Source organism: Schistocerca serialis, chromosome 4 (genome assembly GCF_023864345.2).
Source record: "Schistocerca serialis cubense isolate TAMUIC-IGC-003099 chromosome 4, iqSchSeri2.2, whole genome shotgun sequence".
In the NCBI taxonomy this organism is placed as follows: domain Eukaryota; kingdom Metazoa; phylum Arthropoda; class Insecta; order Orthoptera; family Acrididae; genus Schistocerca; species Schistocerca serialis.
Window position 1 is genome coordinate 827,529,025 of NC_064641.1, and position 12,366 is coordinate 827,541,390.

General features: G+C 40.5%; 1 protein-coding gene across 1 annotated transcript in view; it reads left to right on the forward strand.

The window, feature by feature from the left end:
- Positions 1 to 3,477: 3,477 nt before the first annotated feature.
- The window catches only part of LOC126473433 (nucleolar protein 14 homolog), a 54,142-nt gene continuing 45,253 nt past the window's right edge, over positions 3,478 to 12,366 (forward strand). Inside the window, exon 1 of the mRNA XM_050100473.1 lies at positions 3,478 to 3,866. Coding sequence (XP_049956430.1) covers positions 3,678 to 3,866 — 189 coding nt within the window. The 5' untranslated portion in view covers positions 3,478 to 3,677. The remainder of the gene's footprint in view (positions 3,867 to 12,366) is intronic.

Genomic DNA, 12,366 nt, shown 5'->3' on the forward strand with positions numbered 1-12,366 from the left:
GGACTATGTAAAAATTGGGACTTTGTATGGGCGCTAATGACTGTGCAGTTAAGCGCCCCAAAACCAAACATCATCATCATCTGGATAAAAGTATTTGTACACTCACTTTCAGAACATTACTTTAATTTTTTGAATTCGGCGAAAAAAAAAGTATACATCATAGGTCTCCAGCTGAAAAAGATTCATTGGTAGAGACTTCAGTCGTGATTTTATGAAAAGAAATAAATTGTCCTTTAGAATGGGCCGGAAAACCACTGAAGCACACGTGGTGGGGTTTAAAAAGACACAATTAAACAAATATTTTGACAACCTGGAAGCAGTCTTCGCAAAGTATGGTTTTCTTCGCGATTGTGTTTACAACATGAATGAGACGAGCATTCAAAATGTCCCTAATAAGCTTTCTAAACGTGTTGCTCCAATAAGGAAGAGATATGTCTGGAAATCAGTGGGTGCACGAAAGGACAAATATTCACTGTTGCCTGTTCCATGAGTGCTACAGACCACCATATTCCAACCTTCTTCATTTTTGTATGGAAGTGACTTAATCCATTACTCAAAAGGTAGCTCCAACAGGATGTGATATGGCTATATCTGACAAAGGTTACATGGCTACAATAACATTTATTATATGGCTTCCTCATTACCAAAAGTTTACAAATCTCGCAGTCAAAAAACCGGTTTTATTAATCTTGGATAATCAGTCTCCTCTACAAGGCTGGAGGCTATTTTGTATGCCAAAGATATCTGCATACACATGCTACATTTGCCATCCCATAGCAAGAATAAGACACAGCCACTTGACTGTAATTTTTTCAGGCTTTTTAAGGCAGTTTACAACATCTCCCATTGTAAGTGAAATCTGCTCATCTAACTTCTTCAAACTCATAATGTGCTACTTGCCATGCTAACTCCTCTCCCAGTACATCCTCTTTTTCTGCCAATCTTACATCGATTGCGTTCTTGCTACCACCGGAGAAAATAATTTCACTTCCAAAAGTTCAAATAAAATGGAAGAGTTTGAAAGGGCATTCATCATAGTTGTTAACTTCCACCCCTTGTAAGGCAATCTAGGAGGAGGAATCTGATGAAAAGAAGACGTTAGATGAGGAGAAGAAAAAGAAAGCCCTTCATAGATCGAGTAAAAGAACACTTATAAGCCAAAACATTATGACCACCTGCTTAATGGCGTGTTTGTCCGTCTTTGGAACGAAATATATCATTGATTCTGCATATCAGGAATTTGACAATTTGTTGGTAGGTTTGGGAAGGAATGTGGCATTAGATGTCGACGCACAGCTCACGTAATTCCCGTAAATAAAGGACCGCTGAATTGTGTACGCTGTGATGGTGCTCGATAGCGACACATCAGGTGAATTTGGCTGCTGAGACATCAACGTGAGTTCACCATAGTGCTTCTCAAACCAGTGTAGCACCATTCTGGTTCCGAGACATGGACAATTATACTGCTGAAAGATGACATCTCTGTCGGGGAAGACATCAAGCACGGAGGGATGCAGGTGGTTCGCAGCTGTCGGTGTATCTTCAATCACCACCACAGGTACCACTGAAGTGCAGGAGAAAAGTCTCCCATAGCATAATACTATTCCCGCCAGGCTGCGTCCATGGCGCGCTGCACGTTTCGAGCCGTCGTTTATCACGAAGATGGCGTTTGTAGAGACGACCATGAACTTAGTGTAGCAAAAATGTGAATTACATAAGGAGCCGACCCTTTTCCATTGATCAACACTCGACTAACGATGGTCTCGTGCCCATTGCAGTCGTGATTGACGATATCGTTAGGTTGGGGGTTGGGCTTTTTGGGGGAAAGGACCAAACTGCGAGGTCATCGGTCTCATGGGGTTAGGGAAAGACAGGGAAGGAAGTCAGCCGTGCCCTTTCAAAGGAACCATCCCGGCATTTGCCTGGAGCGATTTAGGGAAATCACGGAAAACCTAAACCGGGTTGTCCGGACGCGGGATTGAACCGTCATCCTCCCGAATGTGAGTCCAGTGTGCTAACCACTGCGCCACCTCGCTCGGTTGTCGTTAGGTAAACACGTGAATACAAAGGGGTGTTCTGCTGTGGAGCTCCATGTTCAACAATGAACGATAAATGGTGTGGTCTGAAAGACTTGTGCATGTACCCGCATTGTGCTCTTTCGGTAGAGATGCTACAGGTCACCATCTATCCCACTTTACCAAGCAAACAAGCCTCTTGACCCCACGTTCTGTGAAGAGTCGTACACGTCCAACAATTTAGCGCCAAATGGCAGTTTCACTGTTCTCCCTCTTTCCATAGAAGCTCATGATAGTAGCACGTGAATATTCGACCAGCTTCACCGTTTTCAAGATACTCCTTCAAAGACTCTACGTAATGGACTTCCCCATTTGCAGCCCATATCTTCGCTAGGGTGATCCTCTGTACGTGCCTACTCTGCTTACATACTTTTGTTGCCGCCTCACATGTCCGCTACGCCACCACGCGGCCCCCAACGTTGCGGTGGGCAGTGCTCATAATGTTTGGGCTAATCAGTGTAAGTTGAAATTTTCTACTGTTAAAACGACGTCGTCTTCGTCGGAACTGAAAACAAAGATGTCTCTGCATTACAGTAGCTGTGACCTGGACATGAATTTTTCGGTGCATGAAGCTGATTTAGAAGATAGTTCTCTTATAAGGACAGGAGAATTCGCAGTTGTAAAAGTCCATGGGTTGCACGTGTAATTGATATGATATTGCTGCAAGTTTTTTTTCAGATTTTTAGTAAATCAAAAAATGTGTACTTTAATCCCCACCTACCCTAAATATCAACAAATATTTATCAATATTTGTAAAATAGGAGTTCATTGTACAGGCATTGTGTTGTGCCAGCATATGATATCATTTATATACGTTGAAAGTAAAACTGAAATAGTATGCCTAAGGCTTGACCACAGCTTCAATGTGTTTCTGATTTTCTTGGAGCAATATGAAAAAAATAGAATACTCGATCAAACATTCTTAACGATACTTATTGTCTTAAAACACGTTATTTGTTTCCTAGATACAAAGTGTATTAAATTATTATTGCAAAGTCATGTTATGTTTTGTATTTACTATCTTGATCCGTATCGTACGTGAGAACTATGTACCAAATCATGATTTGCGGGGTCAATAAAGAAATGCAATGAAGAAAATCTCTCTCACGGAGACTACGAAGAAAAAAGTTAATTGAAACACGTACAGAAGAATTTAAGCTGTCTACTTTCCTCGTTCTGTAAGCGGAAGGAATATACGTAGTACATGGAAACTACTGTCTGCCATGCACTTTTGGTAGGTATGGATGTAGATGTAGTTACATTATTGAACTTCTCGATCTCAATTTTCCTTCGTAGAATGCAATTCTCTTCAGATCCTTTTGTATATTTTGGGGGGATTCTAACATGTTGGCAGGACTGAAATTGCAGTAGTCAATTGTTTACACTTTGCAGAGATAGTATTTGATGTTGTTAAGGAAAGCTGCACGTGTGTGTGTTTTTGTAAACAACGGCAAGCGTCTGTTGGTTGTTGGCTGATTATAGCTCTGTGGGTTATTGTGACAGACGGAACTTACGATGGTTTTTATGTGTACAGTGTTGTGACGGCAAAGCAAGTGCAATCCAGATTAAGTGCCCTCACGCAATTGCTGTGTGTTGTATAAGATGGCAAAGAATAAGAAGACTGCCAAAAAGAAAGGACTTTCTGAAACAACTAGGAAAGATACAGTGAAAAAGAAAGTGTTAAATCCATTTGAGGTACATGTTAATAGACAGAAGAGTAATGTCATCGGCCGGTCATCGAAAACTGATAGAGGTTTGCCTGGCATTGCAAGAGCGAAAGCCCTGAAGAAGGTAAAATATCTATTGCTAATTATATCTTATAAGGTTATTTGAAAAGATTATTATTTAGTATTTTTCTCAACTATGATTTGTAGCGTTTGTACTCATCTTCAGTGGGGAAGTGGAAGAGTAAAAACTGAAATACATAATAGAATTTGCATGTGCTTGTTGAGTGTATTAGCAATTAATCTTGGAAGAAAATTAAATGAGATGTGAATACGGGTGTATGTTACAATTTACTAGAACTGATGTATACTTTTTCTTAAGTGTCCCATGTTTTCACAGGATAAAAGTAGTGGTTATAACTAGGGAAAAAGTCCTATAAACACACCGTACTTCTGGAAACAAATACTGCCACAATGACCTATTTGTTGACAGTGTGTGTCCTTTGCCACTCGTTCTTATTCTTCTGCTCTCCCTCTTAGAGAAACTCTTGCAGACACAAATGGCTTCCCTTAGGTGTGATGACACACTTGGGACACACACACACACACACACACGTAAAGTTCACATGAGATACACAAATGCTTTTCAATGTGTCCATAGCTAGAAGCAGAAGAGATTAACGTCAGTTGAATGCCGAGGCAGTGCCTCTGGACTTAAGTGACCAATCAGTTGCTCATTAAACATTCATATTAGAGTCTGTTCTATAATATGTAGATATTGTAGTACTACCCCATTATGGGGTCGACAGAACAGACTGAAATCAGATGTTGGCTTCATTCCAAACTGTAATGACGATGTGGCATGTGGCGTCATATGGGTCTAGGCAGAGAGAGAGAGAGAGAGGAATACTGACAATATTTATTTTGCATATATATTACATTTTGGAATGTACCTTGTCCCTGACAGATTCGTCTGCAGCATAGTCAATCAAATGTGAATATGAAATGTTAGTGGTGGTGACATACGGATCTGTAGTGCAGCATTATGCTGGAAGGTGACAGTGTGCTTGTGAGTTTGTGAAGTGATATTGGACACTTCAGTTGATCCCCATTGTGCAAAAATGACATCCATTGTCTGTTAGGAAGGGAAACGCTGTCCAATAGCGGTGGTAATTTTTCAACCAGAAATTGGTAATTATACACTGAAGAGCCAGAAAAACTAGTACACCTGCCTAGTATCATGTAGGGCCACTGCAAGCACACAGAAGTGTGCAACATGACGTGGCATGGACTCAACTAATGTCTGAAGTAGTGCTGGAGGGAACTGACACCATGAATTCTGCAGGGCTATCCATAAACCCATGAGAGTATGAGCTGGAGGAGAACAGCACATTGCAGGGCATCCCAGATATGGTCAATAATGTTCATGTCTGAGGAGTTTGGTGGCCAGCGAAAATGTCTAAACCCCTAAGAGTGTTCCTGGAGCCACTGTGTAGCAATTCTGGATGTGTGGGTGTCGCAATGTCCTGTTGGAATTGCCCAAGTCTGTCGGAATGCACAAAGGACATGAATGGATACAGTTGATCAGACAGGATGCTTACTTACTTACTTACTTACGTCAGAGTCATTTCTACATGTATCAGAGGTTCCATATCACCAAACTGCACATGCCCCACTCCATTAGAGAGGCTCACCCAGCTTCAACAGTCCCCTGCTGATATGCAAGGTCCACAGATTCACGAGGTTGTCTCCATATCCATACATGTCCATCCACTTGATACAATTTGAAACAAGATGTGTCCGACCAGGCAACGTGTGTCGAGTCTTCAACAGTTCTATGTCAGCGAGGCATAAAATTTGTGTGATGCAGTCATCAAGAGTAGGCCTACATGAGTGAGCCTTTGGCTCCAAAAGCCCATATCAATGATTTTTCGTCAAGTGGTTCACTTGCTGACGCAGGTTGATGGCCCAGCACTAAAATCTGTAGCAATTTGCTTAAGGGTTGCATGTCTGTCATGTTGAATGTCGTTGGTCCTGTTCTTGCCGGATCTTTTTCCAGGCGCAGTGATGTCGGAGATTTGATGTTTTTCCGGATGCCTGATATTCACAGTACACTTTTGAAATGCCCCTATGGGAAAATCCCCGCTTAATTGCAACCACAGAGATGCTGTGTCCCATCACTCATGTGCCGACTTTAACACCACATTCAAACTAACTGAAATCTTGATAACCTGTCATTGTAGCAGCAGTAACTGATCTCGGAATGTGCCAGACACTTGTTGTCGTATATAGAAGTTGCCGACCACAGTGCCGCATTCTGCCTGTTTACATATCTCTGTAGGCCTATTTGAAAACAGATGCCTATACCATTTTCCGTGGCGTTTCAGTGTATATCCAGCAGAGAGTATGGTTCTGCGAGTCTGTCACATGTAATTCCTTCCCACATACTGATACTGAAGCTAATCTAACATCTTGCTTTCAAGATTGCTCAGCAGATTCCATTTATCTACACATGGTTATCAAGTTGTGATAATATACTTCTTCTGTCTGTGCAGATTAGCTGCTTACCTATGAACAAAGTTAATGCTTGCACTGAACTGAGTAAGCCAGAAGGTGTTCCATGCCTTCAGTAACTCTTATTCTTTGCACACTTGTTTCAGTATTATGTATTACTCATTGGTACACTCATGCTCCCATATCTGGTGTGAGGACTGTGTGAGGTCTACAGCCATCCCTTGTCCTCGTGGCTGGTTCCATACCAGAACAACATACAGAACAGTTTGTACAGATTGAATTTGCGGCATGGAAAATGCCATTCACCATACACAATGCATTTGTTCATTAACACCATTGGTTAAACCAGGGGTTGCCAAACAATGGCCTGCGAGCCAGATCTGGCGCGCGATGTCGGTTCATACATCCCACTGATTTTTTCATAAAAATGCCCACTGGACCCTCTCCAATACTGATGAAATTTTTACGGGATGTACATGTAGAACTTCCATGAAGCACTGCCAAATTACAGCTCCATAAGTAGTATGGTTGGGCCGCTAGCCACATTTCTGTAAAGGCTAGGTTTTTGACTTAAAGGAATAATTCATCAGCTATGTTTTACCATTGCTTGGTATCTGAGAGATCTGTCATGCTGAAGCTTTGTGATTCTGTTCAACTTTTTGGGTACAATAGTAGAACTAAAGATCGAATTGTGGTAAGTTCATGATAATGTGCTATCAGAGTGGCTCATAATTCTTGTCATTACAAGTTTTGACAATACCTTATCAGGTTGTAACTACTAAAAGAATAACTTTCTGAAGCAGATTCTTTATTCATCTGTAGCCTGTCAGTTTGTCAAAAAACTCTACAAATGGCACCTAGACTGGTCAATAAGAACTGAGTTGTCTAAGTTCAACATCTACCCAGAAATTTAATCAATCAGTTTTTGCTCATTTTCAAGACATGATATCTCAAAAGGGATCTCTCAAATCAGATTTTTATTGGTACCATTGAGAAGAGCTCACTTTGTTGGAACAGTGATTCTGAAGCACACTGTTGTGTAGTGAAGAGTTCAGATTTAATGTGTGCTTTTTAAATGATGTAAAATCTGTTATTGTTACTACATAATCACGTTTTTCTATGCATACAAATTATTTCAATGTGTCTTATTTTTTAGAAATTTGTATCTGGTCATTAAAATTTTTCTATGTTCTATTCCCAAATTCCGTACGAAAGTTTTCATTATTTATGACTGTTTAAGTTTCCCAGTTGAAGTATACAGAACTTTTACATTACCAAATAGTGAAAGTGAAGGCAATTGGAAGTAAAAATTGAATTGTTGTTTAATGGATATCAAAGATGTTTCAGTGTCATGTAGCATTGGCCTTTGCAGATAATTCTGCATGTCATCTGAAAACATACACACATCAACAAGACTTTAAACATATTAAAGAATTTTTCAGTAGAACAACAAGAATTACTCAAACAGAGAAGTGATATTTGTCTTGCTGAAAGTGCACAAATATGCTTTCATCACAAAGTAATACTTTCAGACAAGTATGAAGTTCTACGGATATTCTGTTGTAAGCCGTTTGGCGCAAAGAACCATTCTGTAAAAAAGGGTTTATGGGTACTTAATGTAACAGCAAAACAATTGAAGGCTGTGACAAAGAGAAATGTAAAACCTGGTCAGAAGATCTGTCCAACTCGCACAAAAAAATTTTCAGCAACAAAAGCAGAAAAATTTCAGTCATAAGGATTATACCCAACAGAATCACTTGATACATGTGTAATTGATTTTGGGGTCTCCCCTCTAAAATTTCAGGGAGCATAACAAGAGATGCCAAAAGTTATGCAAAACAGAAAATAAGTGAAACTCAAGCGGCTTCAACCCAACAGATTTTCAAATATCTAGTATGAGTAAGGCACATACTGATAGTGAAGCTGATTAATGAAATGGAAGAAAAGTTGCAATTGTCAAGGCAGCCTGAAAAATTGCAGATTTTGACATTAACACATCAAAGTTGGACTATAAAAGAGACAAGGCAAGAATTTAGTGTTTCAGAAATAATAGTAAAAGCACGTAGGAAGTTAAAGGCAGAAAATAGTGTATTAACTCTGCCAAGGAACAAATATTGCAAGAAGATTCCAGATGCTGTAAAAGAAAGACTGATAACATTTTTTTCAAAATGAAGAATTTAGCCGAATTTGCCCAGGGAAAAAGGAGTATGTATCAGTTAGAATAGACGGAAAGAAAGTTTTGATGCAAAAATACTTTCTTTTGAATAATCTGAAAGAAATGTTTGCAGCATATCGACTTCAGCATGGGCCTGAAATTGGATTTTCTAAATTTTGTGAATTGAGTCCAAAATGGTGCATCATTTTAGATGCTGCAGAAACCCACTCAGTCTGTGTTTTCTTAAGACTGATTATGCCTTTCAGCGTTCAGTCTGGAGCATAGCCCCCCTTATAAAATTCCTCCATGATCCCCTATTCAGTGCTAACATTGATGCCTCTTCTGATGTTAAACCTATTACTTCAAAATCATTCTTAACTGAATCCAGGTACCTTCTCCTTGGTCTGCCCCGACTCCTCCTACCCTCTTCTGCTGAACCCATGAGTCTCTTGGGTAACCTTGCTTCTCCCATGCGTGTAACATGACCCCACCATCTAAGCCTGTTCGCCCTGACTGCTACATCTATAGAGTTCATTCCCAGTTTTTCTTTGATTTCCTCATTGTGGACACCCTCCTGCCATTGTTCCCATCTGCTAGTAGCTATCTGTAACCTCAACCTTGTTGATAAGGTAACCTGAATCCACCCAGCTTTCGCTCCCATACAACAAAGTTGGTCGAAAGATTGAATGGTGCACAGATAACTTAGTCTTTGTACTGACTTCCTTCTTGCAGAAGAGAGTAGATCATAGCTGAGCGCTCACTGCATTAGCTTTGCTACACCTCACTTCCAGTTCTTTCACTGTGTTGCCATCCTGTGAGAATATGCATCCTAAGTACTTGAAACTGTCCACCTGTTCTAACTTTGTTCCTCCTGTTTGGCACTCAATCTGTTTATATTTCTTTCCCACTGACATTACTTTCGTTTTGGAGATGCTAATCTTCATACCATAGTCCTTACATTTCTGATCTAGCTCTGAAATATTACTTTGCAAACTTTCAATCGAATCTGCCATCACAACTAAGTCATCCGCATATGCAAGACTGCTTATTTCGTGTTCACATATCTTAATCTCACCCAGCCAGTCTATTGTTTTCAACATATGATCCATAAATAATATGAACAACAGTGGAGACAGGTTGCACCCTTGTCTTACCCCTGAAACTACTCTGAACCATGAACTCAATTTACCGTCAACTCTAACTGCTGCCTGACTATCCATGTAAAGACCTTTAATTGCTTGCAAAAGTTTGCCTCCTATTCCATAATCTCCTAGAACAGACAATAAGCTACAGCCGTAAGCTATAGATCTGGTCCTGACAACCTCTAAGAGGCGTAAACCCACACTGATTTTCATGCAATTGGTCCTCAACTAATATTCGCACTTTCCTTTCAACAGTACCTGAGAAGATTTTACCCACAACGCTGATTAAAGAGATACCTCTGTAGTTGTTACAATCTTTTCTGTTTCCATGTTTAAAGATCGGTGTGATTACTGCTTTTGTCCAGTCTGATGGAACCTGTCCCGACTCCCAGGCCATTTCAATTATCCTGTGTAGCCATTTAAGACCTGACATTCCACTGTATTTGATGAGTTCCGACTTAATTTCATCCACCCCAGCTGCTTTACTGCACTGTAATCTATTGACCATTTTCTCCACTTCCTCAAATGTGATCCTATTTCTATCATCATTCCTATCCCATTCTACCTCGAAATCTGAAATATTACTGATCGCATTTTCACCTACATTGAGCAACTCTTCAAAATATTCCCTCCATCTGCCCAAGGCATCCACAGGATTCACCAGCAGTTTTCCTGACCTGTCCAAAATACTTGTCATTTCCTTCTTACCTCCCTTTTGAAGACTGCTAATTACACTCCAGAATGGTTTTCCAGCAGCTTGACCCATAGTCTCCAACCTGTTTCCAAAGTCTTCCCAAGATTTCTTCTTGGATGCTGCAATTATCTGTTTGGCTTTGTTTCTTTCTTCAACATAACTTCCTCTGTCTATCTGAGTTATAGTATGTAGCCATTTTTGATACGCCATCTTTTTCCTTTTACAGGCTGCCTTGACTGTGTCATTCCACCAAGCTGTTTGTTTCATCCTACTTTTACACACCACTGTTCCAAGACATTCTTTAGCCACTTCTAGTACTGTGTCCCTGTACCTTGTCCATTCCTTTTCCAATGACTGTAATTGACTACATTCAACTAACTGGTACCTTTCTGAGATCGCTGTTATGTACTTGTGCCTGGTTTCCTTATCCTGAAGTTTCTCCACTCTTATCCTCCTACATATAAACCTGACCTCCTGCACTTTCGGCCTCACAATCCCAATTTCACTGCAGATTAAATAATGATCAGTGTCATCAAAGAATCCCCTAAATGCACGTGTGTCCCTCACAGCCTTCCTGAATTCCTGATCTGTTGTTATATAGTCAATGACAGATCTGGTTCCCCTGCCTTCCCAAGTATACCGGTGAATGTTCTTATGTTTAAAAAAGGAGTTTGTGTGTACTAAGCCCATACTGGCACAGAAATCCAAGAGTTGTTTCCTGTTCCTGTTGGCCTCCATATCCTCTCCAAATTTGCCCATAACCTTTTCATACCCTTCTGTTCGATTTCCAATCCTGGCGTTAAAATCACCCATGAGCAGAACACTGTCCTTGTCCTGTACTCTAACAACTACATCACTGAGTGCCTCATAAAAACTATCCATCTTATCTTGATCTGTTCCTTCACAATGCGAATATACTGACACAATCCTAATTTTCTTGCTAGACACTGTCAAATCTATCCACATCAGTCGTTCGTTTACATACCTTATTGCAACTACGCTGGGTTCCATTTCTTTCCTGATGTAAAGCCCTACACCCCATTGTGCTGTTCCTGCTTTGACTCCTGACAGGTAGACCTTGTATTCTCCCACTTCCTCTTCTTTCTCACCCCTTACCCGAATGTCACTAACAGCTAAAACGTCCAGCCCCATCTTACTTGCAGCCTCTGCCAGCTCTACCTTCTTCCCAAAGTAGCCCCCATTGATATTAATAGCTCCCCATCTCATTACCATTTGTTTGCCAAGTCGTATCTTAGGAGTCCCTGGTTTGTCAGTTAGAGGTGGGACTCCGTCACCTCCAAAGATCCGAGGCATTTTGCTCTGATTGTTGCCAGAATCATATTTATAGTACCAGGGAAGCAGGTTGCATGCCTTACTTGCCCCGAGTCCCATTGGGTTTCACCCCTAATGGCTGAGGGACTAACCGGTGGATTTGGTAGTCTTTGCCGTATGAGCACAAAGGTGACCACGACTCAGAATATGTCCGAGATGCCCAGCCTTATTCCAAAGTAACTGGTATTCTGACTGTCGGGACCACTTACTTGGCCACTCATACGTTGCCTGTGGTTCATGAACTAGGACATGACTACAGGAACCCACACCATGAACCACCTGTGTTTTCACTTTACACCAAAATGCAAAACTGCTGCTTTAAGGCAGTTCAATTAAAGAAAATTACAAGAGCCTGATTGTTAAAACAGTGTGTGATTTGGAATCGAAAGATTGCATGATTCATTGGTGTGAAATCTGTCCAGGAAAAGAACTTCTGCAACAGTTTTTAGAAAGCAGTTTTGAAGACAGTGATCCAGATTATACCACTGAGTTCAGACAGTGGGTACACACTGATAGAAATACGTTAGAAACCAAGCAGATGACTACTGAGGACTTTATTGAAGATCAGATTTCAAAAACTGACAAGCTTTCCACTCATCATTATATTGCAGATTCTTTCAGTAGATACAAGTCAATGAAGTATAGTCAAAATTTGTTATGACAAGATTTATTAGCCATTTTGATAGCACATTATGATGAATTTACCATAATTTTAACTTTCATTTGACAGCTGACCTATTGTACCCAAAAAGTTGAACAGGATCACAAAATTTCAGCATGACAGGTCTCT